Source organism: Oryctolagus cuniculus, chromosome 12, assembly GCF_964237555.1.
Source record: "Oryctolagus cuniculus chromosome 12, mOryCun1.1, whole genome shotgun sequence".
Classification (NCBI taxonomy): domain Eukaryota; kingdom Metazoa; phylum Chordata; class Mammalia; order Lagomorpha; family Leporidae; genus Oryctolagus; species Oryctolagus cuniculus.
In genome coordinates, this window is record NC_091443.1 from 51,540,917 (window position 1) to 51,559,767 (window position 18,851).

General features: G+C 60.6%; 1 protein-coding gene and 1 long non-coding RNA gene across 13 annotated transcripts in view; one reads left to right on the forward strand and one right to left on the reverse strand.

Moving 5' to 3' along the window:
* Positions 1-11,729, forward strand: part of ZFHX2 (zinc finger homeobox 2) — a 28,769-nt gene extending 17,040 nt beyond the window's left edge. For 3 of the 4 annotated variants that reach the window (XM_051822679.2, XM_051822680.2, XM_051822681.2), the window contains exons 3-10: positions 189-706; positions 1,141-1,381; positions 2,474-2,548; positions 2,894-2,952; positions 3,916-4,116; positions 4,488-4,614; positions 4,688-8,227; positions 8,481-11,729. In XM_051822679.2, the coding sequence (XP_051678639.2) occupies positions 189-706; positions 1,141-1,381; positions 2,474-2,548; positions 2,894-2,952; positions 3,916-4,116; positions 4,488-4,614; positions 4,688-8,227; positions 8,481-9,454 (5,735 nt within the window). In that variant the 3' untranslated portion in view covers positions 9,455-11,729. The remainder of the gene's footprint in view (positions 1-188; positions 707-1,140; positions 1,382-2,473; positions 2,549-2,893; positions 2,953-3,915; positions 4,117-4,487; positions 4,615-4,687; positions 8,228-8,480) is intronic. The other variant, XM_051822682.2, reaches the window with a different exon arrangement.
* On the reverse strand, positions 700-18,137 carry LOC103351179 (uncharacterized). 9 transcript variants are annotated; one of them, XR_011380804.1, is made up of 7 exons: positions 17,738-18,137; positions 17,309-17,401; positions 16,201-16,971; positions 12,650-12,811; positions 12,010-12,174; positions 1,256-1,668; positions 700-1,143 (listed from the first exon to the last, which is right to left on the reverse strand). It is a non-coding gene; the product is annotated as an uncharacterized lncRNA (long non-coding RNA). The 9 variants fall into 9 exon arrangements; XR_011380803.1 differs by having other exon boundaries at positions 700-1,146; XR_001795031.3 differs by lacking the exon at positions 700-1,143 and having other exon boundaries at positions 1,278-1,416; positions 1,515-1,668; positions 17,738-18,131.
* Between the last annotated feature and the right edge of the window lie 714 nt (positions 18,138-18,851).

Sequence of the window (18,851 nt, forward strand, 5' to 3'; positions counted from 1 at the left end):
CGTGCGCCCTGTTCCTTGCTCCCCTTCTCCCCTCCCCTGGAGCCAAGCTCTACCTCCTGTTCTCTCCCAACGGCCAACCACCCACTTAGGTAACAACCATAACCCCCCTCATTAACCCACCTCCCCGCATTGCAGAGTGGCCCTGCCCTGTGCCTTCCTCGGGCCACTGATCTGTCTCCGTCCCCCAGCCCCCGGCAGCCTCTCCCCTGATGCCCACCTGCCTCCAAGTCAGCTCCTGGGCTCCTCGTCCGACGGCCTGCCCACCTCGCCGCCCCCAGAGGACAGCCCGTCCCTGAAGGTATTCCGCTGCCTGGTGTGCCAGGCCTTCAGCACGGACAGCCTGGAGCTGCTGCTCTACCACTGCAGCGTAGGCCGCAGCCTCCCCGAAGCCGAGTGGAAGGAGGTGGCCGGCGACACCCACCGCTGCAAGCTCTGCTGCTACGGCACCCAGCTCAAGGCCAACTTCCAGCTCCACCTCAAGACGGACAAACACGCTCAGAAGTACCAGCTGGCGGCCCACCTGCGGGAGGGTGGTGGGGCCCTGGGCGCCCCCTCCCCGATGCCCCTGGGAGAGGGGGCTCCATATGGATCTGTCTCCCCGCTGCACCTGCGCTGCAACATCTGTGACTTTGAGTCCAATAGCAAGGAGAAGATGCAGCTGCATGCCCGGGGCTCGGCCCATGAAGAGAACAGCCAGATCTATAAGGTGAGGCTGGGCGGGGAGGGGCTGGGGGGCCGAGGGAAGGGAGAAACCCAGGATGTGCGCACCCGGGGGACAAGGTGTTCAGACAGACGGGAGAAAGAGAGAAACCAAAGGACAGTGGCCTCTGATGAAGTGAAGACTTTATTCAGCTCTCCTGGTGTTTGGGCTGGAGGGAGGGGTCCGTGCCAGCTCAGTCCACGCGTCACTGTTGAAGGTTCAAGAGGATGCGCCCACATGGCATTCACCACGAGGAGGGTGCAGGATTGGCAGGAGGAGGAGGAGACTGTAGTACTCAGGGGGCGATAGGAGGGAAGAGGGGGCTCAAGTCGGGGGAAGCAGGTGCTGCTAGTCAGGCTCCCGTAGGGGAGGCAGAGATGTCCCCTGTGATACGGCGCCGTCCCTTCCGGGCCTGAGCCAGCCTCTTGCTGTGTTTCTAGTTTCTGCTGGAAATGGAGGGAGCAGAGGCAGGGGCCGAGCTGGGGCTGTACCGCTGCCTGCTGTGTGCCTGGGAGACGCCCTCCCGCTTGGCCGTGCTGCAGCACCTGCGCGCACCTGCGCACCGCGACGCCCAGGCCCAGAGGCGTCTGCAGCTGCTACAGAGCGGCCCGACAGCCGAGGAAGGACTGGCAGCTCTGCAAAGCATCCTGAGCTTCAGCCACGCGCAGCTCCGGGCTCCCGGTGAGGAACACGCGGGCTGGGCAGGGAGTCCAGGGCTGTGGAGAAAGGGGTGCAGGGGAGGAGAGGCGGGGCTGTGAAGGGATGGTGGGACAGGGCGGGGCTTCAGGAGGGAGGGGAAGGAGGAGGCAGGCACCATGCTGCCGGTGGAGAGCAGGCCGCGAAGCGAGGGGAGAGACTGGTGTCCTAGCAACGCTGGGCATGGGGGTGGCAGGCTGGAGCTGGCCAGGAAGGAGAGAGAAGAGGGCAAGAGGGACACGGATGGAGTCTGCTCCATGCTGGGCCAACACCTGTTGGAAGAAGCCAAGTGCCGTGAGCATGCTCCAAAGGCAGTGGGGGTGGGAAGAGGCCCTGACAAGCTTCCCGGCCTCTTTCGGTCTCCTAGGAGGCCTTCATCCCTAAAGCAGGGCTGAGGTTGTAGCAGCAGAGGCGAGGAAGAGCCAGCCAGGCACCACTGAGGGTGCAGGAACAGAGCCCGGAAGGGGCTGTGGGAGGTGGGCACAAGCGGCCGGGCTTTCCAGGGGCCAGCAGTGGGCGAGGGCAAGGGCACGGGCAGCGGGAACCAGGAACAGGCGGCATTGACTGGTGCTAATTGAATTGCCAATATGCCGGCTGGAGTTAAGTGCTGGAGGGGGCCCAGATCAATAGCTAACGATCCTGGCGCAGGGCTGAATGGAGTTAAGGAACTTTAACACTTTAATTAGGCCGCCACCGAAAATAAATTCCTACACATCTGTCAATTCTTGCTTGAGTGCTAATCTCCCTGCTGGACCTTCCGCCTCCCGCTTCCCATTCCACCTCCGCGTCCCTCTTGGGGGCCCTCCTACCACATTTCTGGGCCCCCCACTTTCAGGGTCGGCAGAGGCGGGCAGGGCGCTGAGTTTGGTTCTGTTTCTGTCGCCTACTGCTGCACACGCCCAGCACGACCTTGGGCCCTGCCAGCTCTAATCCAGTGGCTCTTCGCCCTCTCCTGCGAGTTGAGTCATGCAGCCTTTTTGTCTTTCGTGACTGGCTGCTTTCTGGCCTCCTCAGCCCCATGTCCTCCCCTCCCTGAGGGTCACCTCTTTACCCCGGCCCTCCCCTGTTCCTGCACAGGGAAAGCTCCTGTCATCCCCTCGGCCGAGCCGCCCACCCCTGAGAAAGATGCCCAGCACAAGACAGAACAAGCGGGTGAGTCGCTCAGTGGATGCCCCTCCCCCCAGGCCTCATACTCTCTGAGACGCCCGGGACCTTGCAGTAAAGCAGGTGCAAACCTGATTGCGGGGGGGGGGGTCGTCGGGAGGAAAGCATGCCGAGCCGCAGAAGGCCAGGTGCTTCCGCCCTCTCTGGGCACCCACACCTGGCCATCCTGCTCACCTGCCTACTGACCTTCCTGCCCTTCTCCCTCCCTTTTTCCTTAAGCCCACCTCCCCGCCCTGGAAGCTGTATGCTACACATCATCTTAGGGGCTGGGGGCTGTGAAATGAAGGGGGTGGGCTGTCTGAGACCCTCGATCTTCTCTCCCTTCATCCTCAGCTTCTGAAGAGGCGGAGAACAAGACTGGCCCTTCCAGAGACGGTGCCAACCAGACCACGGTCAGAACTGGGGCCACGGGGCGGAGCCGAGGCAGGGTCGGGCTTGCCTGAGATCCGCTCATACCCCCAAGGCAGCCCCAGTGCTGTCATACTTGCTGCTTACTGCTCTCGCCTGGGTCCAGTGACATTTTTCGCACACACTGGGCAGAGCTGGCCCCAAGGGGTGAAGCACAGAGGGAAAGGAGATGAAGGGATGGCAGGAATGGGAGGAGAGGCGAAGAGAGGGGCTGAGCAGATGGCAGGAAAGACTGGAGGTGGACAGAGGAAGGAGGCGAGGAAAGAAAGGAAGAAATGGAAGGAAAAGGGCAAAACCCAAATACTCACTGCTGCCCCACCCCAGGAGCCCGGAGACGGAACTGTCTTGGGACTCCCTTGCTGGGACCCCAAGCAAATGATTCACCATGACAACAAGCACCACACAGCGAAGTCCCCGGTCCCCGGACCTGGGCAGCTGTTTTGCTCTGTGGCCTGAAAGTGTTGATTCTGAGCGGGTTCCCAGCCTCTGCTTTTGAGACGCGGTCCTGGGCCTCCGGGCCCTCCCGACCGCACGGCCCTGGGCTGTACTTGTTACCACTGTGCCGTGCAGTAGGACTGCGTCACTGCCAGCTGCAGACACGCCCCAGGTGCTCGGCCTCTTCCTCCTAACTCCCGCTCCCTCCAGCACACCTGTTCCAGATGTCTGCCGAGGGCCAGGTGTGTTAAGATGAGCATCTGGATCCCATCCCCTCCCTCCCACACAGGCCTGCTTTCTAGGAGGCATGTGAGGTGGTGGCCTCAGCCAGGCCTCTATCCCATGCAAGGGCAGTGCCAGCTTTTGAGACTTGTGGTTGCCCAGGTGTTTCCTGTCTGGCTCCTTCTAAACTGGGAATGGGGCCCAGCGTGCACTCAGGAATCCAAGGTACCGTGGGGTGGCGGGTCCCTGCCTTCCCATGACACCTCCTCTGCCACCTGTATTGCCCCTAGGTGTACTGCTGTCCATACTGCAGCTTTCTGAGCCCAGAGTCTGACCAGGTGAGAGCTCATACACTCTCCCAGCATGCAGTGCAGCCCAAATACAGGTGTCCGCTGTGCCAGGAGCAGCTGGTGGGCCGGCCTGCCCTGCACTTCCACCTCAGCCACCTTCACAACGTGGTGCCCGAGTGCGTGGAGAAGCTGCTGGTGGTGGTGAGCAGGGGCAGGGGAGGAAGGGTCGGGGTTCCCGCGCAGGGAAGCACAGCACAGGGTCTTTTAGCGAAGCTCAGAGCTGAGAAAGCTACACACCTTGCTCACTTCCTGAAGTCCTGGGGAGCAGGGCAGCAGGCACAGGCCTGCCAGGGTCAGGCAGCCTGGAGCAAAGAGGGAGCCAACGGGGAGGGGCAGCAGCTGTGGCTGGCCCCCAGCTGTGGGAAGGGCAGGAATTGGGGGGGGGGGGTTCTGTCCAGACAGGAGGCCGGATCCATGAAGAAGGAGCTTGGTGCAGGTCTGGGTATGGGGCGGATGGGTCAGGTGTGACCTCGTGGGTGGTGGAGAAGCCACTAGGGTGTCTGCCGTCACAGGCCACAACAGTCGAGATGACCTTTACAACCAAAGTGCTGCCGGGGCCTACGCTGAGCCCCCCGGAGGACGGCCCTGAGCCCCCCACCCCTGGGCCAGAGCATACGGTCAGCAGAGAGCAGGCAGCAGGTAAGGCAGGGGACAGCAAGGGCACCTGGGCTCCAGGGACCAGGAAGGGCTAGAGACAACTGAGCCATCACAGCCTCTTCTGTCTCCTCAGAAGGCCCCAAGCTGCCCCCAGAAGCCAGTCCAGATCCTCTTCCCGAGCCTGCGCTGGCCCCAGTCGAGGTCCCGGAGAAGACCTCAGGAAGCCCGGATCCAGCCCCTTCACCAGCCGCCTCTCCAGTGCCCCGGCCTGACGCTCAAGCTGAAGAAGTGGCCCCTCCACCCACCACAGCCGAGGAGGAAGAGGGGAGCATGGGGGAGCCCCGCTCTGCAGAGCCCACGCCAGCTGACCCTCGCCACCCTCTGACCTACCGGAAGACCACGAACTTTGCCCTGGACAAGTTTCTCGACCCTGCGCGGCCCTATAAGTGCACCGTGTGTAAGGAGTCCTTCACACAGAAGAACATCCTCTTGGTTCACTACAATTCTGTGTCCCACCTGCATAAGATGAAGAAGGCCGCCATCGACCCCTCTGCCCCTGCCAGGGGAGAGCCGGGGGCCCCGCCCACTGCTGCCACCGCCGCAGCTGCCGACAAGCCCTTTAAATGCACCGTGTGCCGAGTCTCCTACAACCAGAGCTCCACCCTGGAGATCCACATGCGTTCGGTTCTGCATCAGACTCGTTCTCGGGGGGCCAAGGCTGACGCCAAGGCCGAGGGGCAGGAGCGTAGCCAAGAAGAACCCAGGGACGGCGAGAGCGAAGGGGAGGTGGGCGCCGAGAAGAAGGGTCCCGACCCCGGTAGCTTCGTGTCCGGATTGCCCTTCCTGTCCCCTCCGCCCCCTCCCTTGGACCTGCACCGATTCCCAGCGCCCCTCTTTACCCCGCCAGTCCTGCCCCCCTTCCCTCTGGTGCCCGACTCACTGCTCAAGCTCCAGCAGCAGCAGCTGCTCCTGCCCTTCTACCTCCACGACCTCAAGGTGGGGCCCAAGCTGGCGCTCGCTGGGCCTGCGCCCATGCTGACCCTGCCGGCCGCCACCCCTCCTGCCCCGCCCCCGCCCCCCAAAGCTGAGCTGGCCGAGCAGGAGTGGGAGCGGCCCCCCGCAGCCGCCGAAGAGGGGCCCGAGGCAGGGCCCTCCTCACCTCCCCACCCCTCGCCCAACGAGGCCGCCCGCACCGCAGCCAAGGCCCTTCTGGAGAATTTCGGCTTTGAGCTGGTGATCCAGTACAACGAAGGGAAGCAGGCTGCGCCGCCGCCCCCGACGCCCCCTCCGCCAGAGGCCCCAGGGGGCGGGGACAAGCTGGCCTGCGGGGCCTGTGGGAAGCTCTTCTCCAACATGCTCATCCTTAAGACCCACGAGGAACACGTCCACCGCCGCTTCCTGCCCTTCGAGGCCCTGAGCCGGTACGCTGCCCAGTTCCGCAAGAGCTACGACAGTCTCTACCCGCCCCCCGCAGAGGCCCCCAAGCCTTCCGCTGGGTCTCTGGATACACCTGCTCCCCAGCTGGGCCCGCCCTTCCTGGTCCCGGAGCCCGAGGCAGGGGGCCCCCGGACCCTTGAAGAGCGGAGCCGGACAGGAGGACGCTGGCTCCCGGAGGAGGAAGAGAGCTCCAGGGGGACTCTCCCTTCCCTGGTGCCCGCGGGCCGCCGCTTCTCCAGAACCAAGTTCACGGAGTTCCAGACCCAGGCCCTGCAGTCTTTCTTTGAGACCAGTGCCTACCCCAAGGATGGAGAGGTGGAGCGCCTTGCCAGTCTCTTGGGTCTGGCTAGCCGTGTGGTGGTGGTGTGGTTCCAGAATGCCCGCCAGAAAGCCCGGAAAAATGCCTGCGAGGGGGGACCCGTGCCAACCGGAGGGGCTGCCGGGGCGGCCTCTGGCTGCAGGCGCTGCCATGCCACCTTCTCCTGCGTGTTTGAGTTGGTGCGGCACCTTAAGAAGTGCTACGATGACCAGACCCCCGAAGAGGAGGAAGAAGAGGCAGAGAGAGGAGAAGAGGAGGAAGAAGCAGAGGCGGAGGAGGACGTTGCGGAGGAGGAGCAGGGCCTCGAGCCCCCGGCAGGGCCTGCGGGTCCGCCCCCGGCAGCTCCGGATGGGGAGGAGCGAAGCCAAACCCAGGCAGCAGAGGTGGCCAGCAAAGAGCCTGAAGGGAAGGCGCCGCCTTCGCCAGCGCCAGCGCCAGCGCCAGCCCACCCCTGTGACCAGTGCGCTGTCTCCTTCCCCAGCCAAGACCTCCTGACCAGTCACCGCCGGCTGCATTTCCTGCCGGCTGTGCAGCCCAGTGCTCCTACCCAGCTACTAGATCTGCCCTTGCTGGTGTTCGGAGAGCGAAACCCCCTGGTAGCAGGTACCCCGCCGGCACCGGGGCCACCCCTCAAACGGAAGCACGAGGACGGTAGCCTGTCCCCCACTGGTAGCGAAGCCGGGGGTGGCGGGGAGGGCGAGCCCCCCAGGGACAAGCGCCTGCGTACCACCATCCTGCCGGAGCAGCTGGAGATCCTGTACCGCTGGTACATGCAGGACTCCAACCCCACACGCAAGATGCTCGACTGCATCTCCGAGGAGGTGGGGCTGAAAAAGCGAGTGGTGCAGGTCTGGTTCCAGAATACCAGGGCCCGCGAGAGGAAAGGCCAGTTCAGAAGCACCCCTGGGGGGGTGCCCAGTCCAGCAGTGAAACCGCCTGTCACGCCCAGCCCTGCCCCTTTCCCCAAGTTCAACCTCCTACTGGGCAAGATCGATGATGGGCCTGGGAGGGAGGCCCCAAAGAGGGATGCACCTGCTTTTCCCTACCCCACAGTCCCGCCTGCCTCCGGGCCCCCGCCTTTCCTACCGCCTGGGAAAGAGGCCACCACCCCAACACCAGAGCCACCCCTGCCTCTCCCGCCTCCTCCACCCCCACCCCCACCCCCTCCCCCCAGTGAGGACGAGGGCCCAGAGGAACCATCTAAACCTTCTCCGGAGAGTGAGGCTTGCAGTCCGTCTGCAGGAGATCTGAGTGACTCGTCGGCTTCCAGCCTGGCTGAACCAGAGTCCCCAGGAGCTGGGGGGACCAGCGGGGGAGCAGCAGGCGGGCCTGGGGTTCCAGACGGAATGGGGCAGCGGCGCTACAGGACCCAGATGAGCAGCCTGCAGCTGAAGATCATGAAGGCCTGCTACGAAGCCTACCGTACCCCCACCATGCAGGAGTGCGAGGTGCTGGGGGAGGAGATCGGACTGCCCAAGAGAGTTATCCAGGTCTGGTTCCAGAACGCTCGTGCCAAGGAAAAGAAGGCCAAACTGCAGGGGGCGGCCGCTGCGGGGGCTGCAGCCAGCAGCGAGGGCCCACCGGCAGCCCAGCGCACGGACTGCCCCTACTGTGACGTCAAGTACGATTTCTACGTCTCCTGCCGAGGCCATCTCTTTTCCCGCCAGCACCTGGCCAAGCTCAAAGAGGCAGTCCGGGCCCAGCTGAAGAGCGAAAGCAAGTGCTATGACTTGGCCCCAGCACCCGAGGCACCTCCGGCTCCCAAGGCCCCACCTGCCACCACACCTGCCTCTGTGCCCCTCGGGGCCACCCCAGCCCTGCCTCGCCTGGCCCCGGTCCTCTTGTCTGGCCCAGCTCTGGCCCAGCCCCCGCTGGGCGGCTTAGCTCCTTTTAATTCAGGTGAGTGGGGAAGCTGGGAGGAGTTGGACTTCAGCGAACAGCTCCCTGTAATGGCACGCCCATTTCCCTCTTGACTCTTGTCCCGTCCTCACCTCCTCCTGTGGCCTCCCTTTGCTTCAGGCTCCTGGAGGAGAGGGGGCTTGGAAGCTGGGTGATGGGAGTGGGTAAGTATGTGGCTGGAGGTAGCCTCTGGCAGGAGAGGCTGGCGGAGGCTGGCGGTGCCTAACCCTTCACCGCTCTCTCATCTCCCTAGGCCCTGCAGCCTCCTCAGGCCTCCTCGGCCTTGCCACTTCGGTCCTGCCTGCTACCACAGTGGTCCAGACTGCTGGCCCAGCCCGCCCTTTACCTCAGAGACCCGGGCCCGACCAAACCAACACTTCCGCAGCAGCAGGCACCACCGACCCTGTCCCGGGCCCGCCTCCCGAGCCCCCAGGGGACAAGGTCTCCGGTGAACGAAAGCCGGCTGGGGCCCCCGCCAACTCCTCCGCTGACGCCCTCAAGAACCTCAAAGCACTGAAGGCCACTGTCCCAGCCCTGTTGGGGGGCCAATTCCTGCCCTTCCCATTGCCCCCTGCAGGGGGGGCGGCTCCGCCAGCTGTCTTTGGCCCCCAGTTACAGGGCGCCTACTTCCAGCAGCTGTACGGCATGAAGAAGGGGCTGTTTCCCATGAACCCCGTGATACCTCAGACCCTCATTGGGCTGCTCCCCAATGCCCTCCTCCAGCCACCGCCCCAGGCCCCCGAACCCACAGCCACAGCGCCTCCAAAGCCTCCTGAACTGCCCGCCCCAGGGGAGGGCGAGGCCGACGACCTGCTGACGGGCAGCCCCGGTATCTCCACGGTGGACGTGACTCACCGCTACCTGTGCCGCCAGTGCAAGATGGCGTTTGATGGGGAGGCCCCGGCTACTGCCCACCAGAGGTCCTTCTGCTTCTTTGGGCGGGGCTCTGCGGGCTCCATGCCGCCCCCGCTGCGGGTGCCCGTTTGTACCTACCACTGCCTGGCATGTGAGGTGCTGCTGAGTGGGCGAGAAGCCCTGGCCTCCCACCTGCGCTCCTCGGCCCACAGGCGCAAGGCGGCCCCGCCCTCCGGGGGCCCACCCACCACTGTCACCAACGCTGCCACTGCTGCCACAGCTGCTGTGGCTTTTGCCAAAGAGGAAGCAAGATTACCTCACACGGACTCCAACCCAAAAACTACTACTACCTCTACACTTCTAGCTTTATAAACAGATAAACCAAGATAGGGAGAGGGGAGGGCCTCAGGGCGCCCTCTTTTGCCCCAAGGGGTGTTTGGGGGGAGCTCAGATCCCTCACCCCAACCCTCGGCTCCGCCCACCTTGTGGGAATCTCCACTCCCACCCTCTGTGGGCTTCACACCCCACCTCCAGCAGAGTCCCGCCTCCTCCCCCAGACCCACACACATGCACACACACCCTCACCCGCCAGTCCTCGCAGATGGAGCCCTCAGCCCAGCTCTTTCCTGAGGACTCACACGTGCCCGCCCGCCCGCCATATGCAACAGCGAGCCTTGGTTCCATCTTCCTCCCCACTGAACTCCCAGCGCGCCCCCATTCCTGTAAACACACACACACCACCCCGTGCTACTCCACTGAGAAAACACCAAAAAAAAAAAAAAAAAAAGCAGCAGCAGCAGAAGCAGCAGAAGAAAACCCAAGACAAAGAGGGGGAGAAGAAAACAAATGAACTGCCACTCCCTCTTCTCCTTCCTCCCCCGTTAGAGCGCCACACCGCTCACAGACTTTCCAAATACCCAGCTGGCTCCCAGGGCTGGGGCCCGGAGGGCAGGGAGCCCTTGGGACTCTAACCAAACTGGAGGTTGCGGGGAGACATGGGGGCAGTGCTCCCAGTTCCTGCTCCCCGGCTCCCTCCTCCCTGCAGCCTGGACTCGGGGAAGCCGCTGCCAGGAAGCCCTCTGCCAGCCCCCTCCCTGCACCCTGGGAACTGCAGCAACTTATTCTCAAAGGCTTTAAACCGAGATCCTCTCAGCAGCTGTGGGCCTGCCCCTTGTCCTAGCCCTGTCACATGGTGGGGGGGAGGGGTCCAGCCTCCCGGGACCAGCGCTGCCCACCAATGGCAAATCCAAAGTTCTTTTAAAAAAAAAAAACTGAAACACACACACAACCAAAAAAAAAAAAAAAAAGAAACCCCAACTAAACAAAAATGAGAGTGCATGTGCACATAGGCACGACGGAGAGATGGAGAGACCAGAGGAATGAACTAAAAAACTTGAAAATACAGAGAAAAAAACTCTCCCACCAAAAAAGTGGTTTTTCCTGTCTGTGTAACTTGCCCCCTTCTTCAGGGCTTCTGTAAGCCAGCTCGCCTCTGGAAGATGGATGGCTTCACCCCTGGCTGTGGGTCCGGGGTCCTCACAGGACCGTAAGCAGGGCAGCCTTCCCATGCCAGCCCGTCTCAGAGGTGGGGGCTGGGAGCGGCGAGACTCCCCGAAATTGAGTACTTATCAGGACAGGTAGCATCCCCTTGTTCCCGGCTGTGAGTTAGAAAAGTTTGTTGCCAAGAGAATCGTGGCAGTCCCAGGAATCAAGGGGTATGTGGGGCCACGTGGTTTGTCAGCCCGAGGCGTGCTTACCTCCTGGCCACCGTCCTCTTCTCTCACTTACTTCGTTCACAGACCACTTGCAGGGTCCCCTGTTTCCCATCTGCTTCCCTCCCCCTCATCTTCTGCCCTGCTTCCTGCCCCCTGCAGCCCAGCCAGCTCCTCCACGAAGCCCCAGGAGGCAGGACCCACCTGAGGGGTCCAGAGCTGATGGTAGGGGAGCAGATGGACGGACAAGGAGATGACTGAGGCACAGGATGAGTCTCCCTAATACCAAGGGGACCCACAGACTGACCCAGAGAAAGGGCCTCACCTGTAACTGGGCGACCCCAAAGCCCAGCTGAGGTGGCAAAGGGTAAAGAAGTAAGTGCTTTATCTTGGCAAAGAAAAGCCTGTGAAATCCCCATGCCCTCTGGACATTTTCTACTCCCTAAGACGTTTCCCCTTTCAAGGTTTTCTCCCATCCTTCCCCTGCAGGCTCCTACCGCCAGCATCCATGTCAGACCCACACACAGCCCGCCAGCCCTGGGACGTAGGTTTTCTGGTCTCTCGGTCCCTCTGCTGTGTGGCCATGCTGATGCAGAAGGAGTGGCTGATGTGCAGGAAAGAGGGGAAGGGTGCAGAATTCAGCTCACCCCCCAGTCCCCACGTAGTCTGTGAATCTCACTTCCTGTCCCATTCACTTCCGCTCGGGCAAACTGGGGATGGGGTGGAATTCGTTAAGCTGATGATACCAAAAATGCAGGTGAGAGGAGAAGAGCGGGCGCCCTGTGCTTGAGCCTGCTGCCACCCTCCTCCCCCTGCCTCTCAGCGTCTCTCTTGTACCCTCTGTCCCTGTCCTTTTCTCTCTACTGCTGAAATTCTGTGTATAAAACTATTTTCTTAGCAGCATGTGTATGAGGAAAGAAGCTTTTTCACTCTGTGCTTTCTGGGAATGTGACTTGTGTATAAAAAAAAAATGAGAACAAGAGGAAACGTTTTAAAGAAACCCTTGACAAACACCTGGCGTGGGGTGGTTACAGGCGCAGTGTCGGGAATTCTAGGGGTTGGCAACCAAGGTAGGCTGGCTGCAGTTTGAACTGTGACATTTTCACTAGGAGTTAACATAGCCAGAAATCTCAGCTCTTGCCCTCCAAAGTATTTTCCTATACCATGGACATTCAAAACAGCAGGCAGGAGTTCACTCAAAGCAACTGTACTTACCTGGGACCCTGGAGAGCAGGGAGAAACAAGCCTGGCTGACTGCTGACGTGGGCTGACCCTCGTGTGTCTCGTTCCTGGTGGCTGGAAGCCTTGCTCCTGAGCGCCTGTCTCAGCCCAGAAGTCCTGAGGGGCAGCACTCCTGCTCCGGCGGGCAACACCTAGTGGCTGTTGTGGTGGACAGGGGGCTGGGTCAGCACAGCCCCTGCTGAGTGCTGGAGGTACCCGCCAGGTCACCAGGATTAAGTCACGTTGCCTCTCCAGTGGAGTGACAGACTCGGCGCGAGTGCTTGGCACAGCAACACCTATTGTACAGACCCTCCCCTACCATCCCTGAAGTGAGCCTGGTTCATAAAAGCAGGCTTCTGTGGCTTGGGGCAAAGTCCTAGGGCTTCTGTCCTATATGGTCCCATGGAAGTACCCAAATTAAAGTCTACCCTCCTCACCACCAGGGTAAATACCGGGAGGTAGCAAGTGGCAATAGCCTAGAGCTGTTTATTCTAAGCCAGAGTCTGAGAGGATGGCTCAGGGTGCCCAGTCCTCAACTAGCAACAAGAACCAGTCTGCTGGAAGAGGCTGAGAAGACCTGAAGCCTTACTGGCCAGGGTCCGCAACAGGATCACAAAATGAAACCCGCTCTTACCTTGCTCCCGCCCGGCGGAGTCCGTAAGAACCAACAAAGCCAATGCTCCAGGCTCAGGGCTCATGGAACAGGTCCGCGGCCACCCGGACCTCCACCACCCGGACATGTTTCACGACACAGTCCTTCACCCTCTGATCCTCCGTCTCTGTGAGACAGTCACGCCTGCAATACAGAGTGTCTTGTACACAACTCCAGCAGTGGATCAGGCGGGCACACCCTCGGGAAGCAGCAGCAGAGACCACACACGGGCCAGCAGGATGGAGCTTGATGAACGTGAACATGGCACACCCCAGACCCATAACCCACGCTCCTGGAGGTGTAAACACCCTCCAGGTGTTTACACGCTGAGTTTCCTCACACAAAAGGAGGCTGGGAAAGCTAAAAATAGAGAAAGAGGAGAACTCCAGTCCCAGGAAGGGCGCTTCGCCACTAACCCTGGGGGAAAGGACCTCAAATTCTCCTGGATGCTGCAAGGGGAGAGGTGGAGGGAAATCCAAGGGAGACTGTTAGGAAAGCTCAAAGGGCATCTGTCTGGAACACAGGGGTGAACCGGGCTGGGAGCCTGGGTAACACGGAGAGCCTGGCGTTGGGGAAACAGTTCTCGCAGAAGCCTCCAAGTCAGAAACTTGCACACATGAGGCTGGCATTTCTCAGACTGCTGGGGAGAAATGCCCCGGTACCAAGGAGGCTGTGGATGCAGCCTCAGAGTTCACAGGGTTACAGCTGGGGCACACCATGCTGGAAAATCAGAGGGAAGACACCTGGAGGAGGCCTAGGCTGTGGCCCATGCAGTGTGGGGGAAGATGGCGCACTTCCCCAGGGAAAGCCCCTCCTGGGAGAGACTTTGTGGGAAGAACATCAAATTGAGTGACCTTGAACTAGAGGACCCAGACAGCCCTCCATACACCGCACAGACAAGGACCTGGACCTTTTGTTTGTTGCAGTTCCCCAAGCTGGCTTGAAGCCAGAAATAGAAGCAGCAGCAGGTTGAGTGATTATAGGTGGACCAGCAAGAAGCTGAACCTGGCCAAGGAGATCAGGGAAGGTGACGCAGCACCCGGGTTGACTTACAATCAATCCTACGACCAAGAGCACGTTCTTACACAAGCCATGGCTACCACGCCGACTCGAGTGTTAACAGCAGGGCCTGCCTCTCATCGATAGTCCCTCCCACACACCGTGTCTTCTCAACTGGACTTGAAGAATGGCCCACACTGGACGTCCCCACCGAGTGCCCACACAGCTGCAGCATCTGCAATTGCTGACTGTGGGCAGTGAGTGGGCCCCACCCTCTGCCCGCCCCTGCCTGCCAGGACCCCGGCCTGCCTCCAGGAAGAAGAGTGACAGGACCCATCCTGTCCCTCGAAACGAAATCCAGACAGATCTGATAGATCACTGAGAAGTCTCTTGGCCATGCTCCTAACCTAGTGGTCCTCAAGGATGAGGTTTCAGAAACACATGGGCAGGCATCAGAATCTGGGGGTGAAGGAAGAGTGACTTTTGAAAGTGTCCCCAAAACAATTTTCTCATGCTCATTTCCGCCGACAAGAATCCCTGTTCTAACAAGTTACCTGCACCTGCTTTGACCTGTGTCTTCCTGCCCACAGCCGAACCTCACCCAGGCGTGTTCCATGACGTGCACCCCAGGCAGGGATACTGTACGACAGCATACAGTCATGCATCTTGCTGGGAAAGAAGATGCAAAAAATCTAGGGAAATCCAGACTAGACCAACTGTCCTACGGGGGGCTGCCACCTCTTTGAATGGCCTATCTGAAAGTTTCTTCCACCTACATGACGGTCCCCTGAGTCCTTATTTAAAATGCACATTCCTAGGCCCCACCACAGATCAACTGAAATTCCTACAGTGATGCTGTGCTCGTTGGAGTGAATGAACCACTGGCCAGAGAGCTCACCCCGCCCCCCCATGAAAACCTTCAACCTGCCCCGGTGCTGCAGCACCCAGGACCAACCCTGCTACACCAGGGCCTGCCATACAGGGGCCTCGCGTCCCCTCATCTGTGTCTCACTACCCTGATGCCATCCCCCCACCCTGCCACATAACAGAGATCTGACAGTGTCTTCTGCTTACGTCGGCTGGTGTTGAGTAGGAGAAAGGACAGAAGCGTAGCCACTCAGCCCTTGGCTGGCTGCCTTTCTCCTCTGCTGTGTGAACTGCCTCGCCTCTTCTGAAGCTGCCACCCACTTCCAGAGGTGCTGCCACGAGCCCCCCATCCCTGAGCAGCTCAGTTCAGCACGGGCACTGAACGGTTTCACTTCCCTCTGGGCAAGCCCTCTCTGCCGCAGCCACCCACCCTCCCCGTCACCATCACCCAGAGCCAGATTTCCCACCAGAAGAGCCAGACTCTGGCTACGAGGAGGCAGGGAAGCAGAGCCTGCTAGAATTTATTACAGGCCCAGCTTTGTGGGGACCTGTCTGTGTCACCCTACATGTTGGGGATTCTCCTCCTAGGGGCCTTCCTCTCCACCAGGGCTCGTGGCTAATCCTCGGGCCCCCTTCCAGAGGCAGACGTCAAAGATAGGGAAGCGTACCCAACTCCAACTGGGTGCCTTTGAGAAATTCCAAAACACAAAATGTTCTTGCACAGTCTTTCCCAGGTGCCTGTGTCTTCCTAACACCAGCCTACCTCTCTGGTCCTCTTTCTAAGATTGTTCTCGAGTATGGACCTTTCAATAAATGAGAGGGAACTACATCTCCGCCGCAGCTCAGCCAATCACAGCGCACACAGCAGAATGAAACACACTCAAGTACAAACCCCCATCCAGCAGCGAGGCCCGAGGGCCTCTCCTTCCTGCTCTTCCCTTCCAACCTCTTCTCCCAGTAGCTGGCATGGCTCTCCCCAGGCTCTCTTTTCACCCTCCTAGGATTTGTTTCTGCCTTGCTGCTCAGAAAGATGGACAGTCCATTGACCTGGAGGACGACTTGGGGATGGCCACAGCCTGTGCCCTTGTCCCTCTGTGCTCTTTCCTTGCCTAGTCGCTCAAACCCTGAGTACGGTCCCGTCTGAGTCCCTTTCTCAAAGGCGGTAGGGGTAGAAGGGAGGTGGAGTGTCCAGTGGAGAGGAAGGCAGGGCAGGGGTTGTCTGGGGGTACTGACTCAGCCCAGCTGTTGGGGCATCGTCTCAAGCCACTTCCCATCACAGAGCTCCACCCAATGCCTGGCACTTGCATGTGCATGGCCCCTCTCACTGCCGCCGAGTGGCGGTGTGAGCATGTTTGGCGACTTTGGGTTTGCCGCAGCGCCAGGATCTGAGACACCATTCACTTGCCAGTGCAGCACTGCCAAGCATGGCGGCATCCAGTTGGTTGGGTGCCAAGCGGTAGGACCCAGGTGGTGATGGAAAGATGAAAGAGGGGTGAGGCGAAGTGGGGGGGAGGAGAGGAAGGCCCCAGGGAGAAAAATCAGACACTTCACTTGTTAGAGTGGAGAGTCCGAATGGGATCCACCGAGAGGTGCCCTTCCCACCCTAGAGCCCAGCTCAGCAAGCAAGCTCTTCCCCCACCCCCCACGCCCACAACAGTGGTACACACAGACCCGGCGAGAGGAGCTGGCCATCTTCCGCAGGAAACTGGCTAGGGGCCAGGCAGCACTGCCAGCCGCTCTCCATCCTTCTTCGTTGGGGTCTTGGCAATGGCGCGCTTCCTCCTTTGTGTCCTCACAACGCTCTCCGTCTGTTGCTCCTCTCCCCACGCCTAAGAGGGATGGGAAGGAGTCCTGGCAGAAAGAAGTCTGCTCTCCCAAACAACACCCCCACCGCATCTCACCTCCTCCCTTCTCACTTCTGGCACAACAGCCCTCTCAATCGGATTGGCAGGAGCCCCTGACACCCTCCTGTATCCCACACAATGCCAGAGCCCGTGCCAGGCTCCATGGGCAGTGCCAGTGCCTCCCACTTCCCACCCTAGACCCCTCGCTGTCTCCCATCACTCTCTGACAAAGGGCCAGACCCCATCCCAAACAAGTTCTTCCTGGAGAGCACTGGCACAGTCCCTCCTCCCTGGCTTTCCCACTCCTCTGGGCACGCCGCTGGCCACTCTCTCCACCACACTACTTCCTCAGGCTGGAAGAGAGCTGGCCACATCATCATCCCGCCACTGCTCAAAGCCAAGCTTCCAGAGGGACAGTAACACCAGTAACACACTCCTGCCCCTCCTCTCTGCCTCCTGGGTCCCCCGTTCCCCACTGCCCCAGCGCTGGGCACCAGCCTGACAGATGTGATGCCAACAGCTCCATGTCCGCGCCTTCCTTCCAGAACACGGGGACTCCCGCCGCTGCCCTCTTCCATGAGCCTCCTCCCATCTCTGTGGGCAGAGGGGTGGCAGCTGCAGTGCCAAAGCCTGCAAGCCGACAGCATGAAGCAACTCATGCCCCCTCTTCTCCCCTCCCGGGCCCCACACCGTCCCCCTCCAGCTCCCACTCCATCCTCAGTCCTTCTGGTTGGACACTAGATTGGCAACCGCGATGCCAACCCCCACCCATGCCCAGGAGGCTCGCATACAGCACACGCTTATTCGTACACGTACATGCGCGCGCACACACACACATACACACACACGGCCCCATGAGTGCCAGGCAGCGGTGGCAGACACACAGCAATGCACAGTGACTGGTACCCGAGGAGGCAGCCAGATTCGGCACCTGATTCAGCACCCATTTGGGATTGGGTGGGTAGGCGGGCGGGCGGAAGGGTGATGGAGGCAGACGATGGCCCTAGGTTGGCAGCCGATGGAGCTGGGAGAATGGAGGGAACAGATGCTCTTTGCCCAGCCTCCCTCCCTCTCTCTCCCCGAGATCAGTGCCAAGCTGGGGGGATGGGGAGGGGGAGGATGGGGGAAGGGTGGCATTTGGAGAGCTGGCAGGCGGAGGGAGCTGGGTCCGCCCAGGCTGGGCAGTGCCGGCACTGGCTGCCGCCTCTCCACTCTGCCATCTGTCTCGCTTCTCTCCCCACCCCCTTTCTCTCTCTTTCTCTCTCTCCTTCATCCACAGCAAAACGAAAAGAGGAAAACAGGGTCCTCATTCCGCCCACCCCCAACCTCTGCAGACCCCCTCTCTCCCCCCACAACTCACCACACCATACCACCACCAAGCCATCTGCGCTCTCTCCTCCTGGCTCGGTCACCTTCTTGCACTCGCCTTCGCCCTCACGCCAAAACGGGTGCAATTTTAAAAATACACATATACACACACGTATATGTATATTTTTAAAGCAACTTAAAAGCAAAACTATTTTCTTTGGAATGCCCCGTCCTTCTGAATCTGGGTCTTCGGTGCCAATATTTATGGCAGGCAGAGGGAGGGGACCTTGTCCTCAGCTGGTGCCCATGACTCCCATGCCAGGGAGGAGGGGTGACTGGGGTGGGGTGGGGGTGGGGTGGGGTATCGGGAGAGCTCTCCTCTCTCTGCGCCTGTGGTTGTTCCTTTTTTTTTTTTTTTTCCTCCTCTTCCACTTCCGGAGCAGATTCAAATAGATCTAGAGCCTTCCCCACCCCCAGCCCCACAGCCCCAGTTCCCAGGGCCCCTGTGCCCTTCTCTCTCTGCTTTTGATTTTATTCCTCGATCACCCCTTCCTTTTTGTGTGTGTGTGTACGTGTGCGTGCGCGCGAGTGTGTTTGCATCTATGGCGGTGGGCACCGTGCCAGCCACCGCACAGCCATCTGCGATGCCTTCTGCAGCCTCCGCCAGTTCTCCCTGCCACCTCCAGCCCCAACCCCCCTGCACCCCAGCTCCCAACCCCCCCAGTCCCCAATCATTAATTAGCTACTGAATTAATTAAATCGTGAATGCTAATTAACATTCCTACAAGGCAGGCTGCCAGGCGGGGGGGGGGGGGGTGTACGGGCAGAGGGGATGTGAAGAGAAGTAGATTGGGGTGGGGGAGGAGGGAGAGCTTGCAGAACTGGGGGTGGGGGGGACAGAAAGAACCCAAAATGAGGCCAAGCCAGGGGACAGAGGAGACTGGATGTGGAGGACGGGTACCCAAACCGTCGGTGCAACCTAACCTTTCCTGCCCAGATAAGACACAGCCAATTCCTCCTCCCCAAGCTTCTCTCCGCCCCAGCCCCGCTCAGGCTTCCCAGAGTGGGGGTCTCTGGCAGCTTTTTTTCTTTTTCTCACAGAAAACCCCCAAATCAGAGAGCCCACAGTTAGCACCTGTCAGTCCAGCCACCTCACCCCTCGTGCT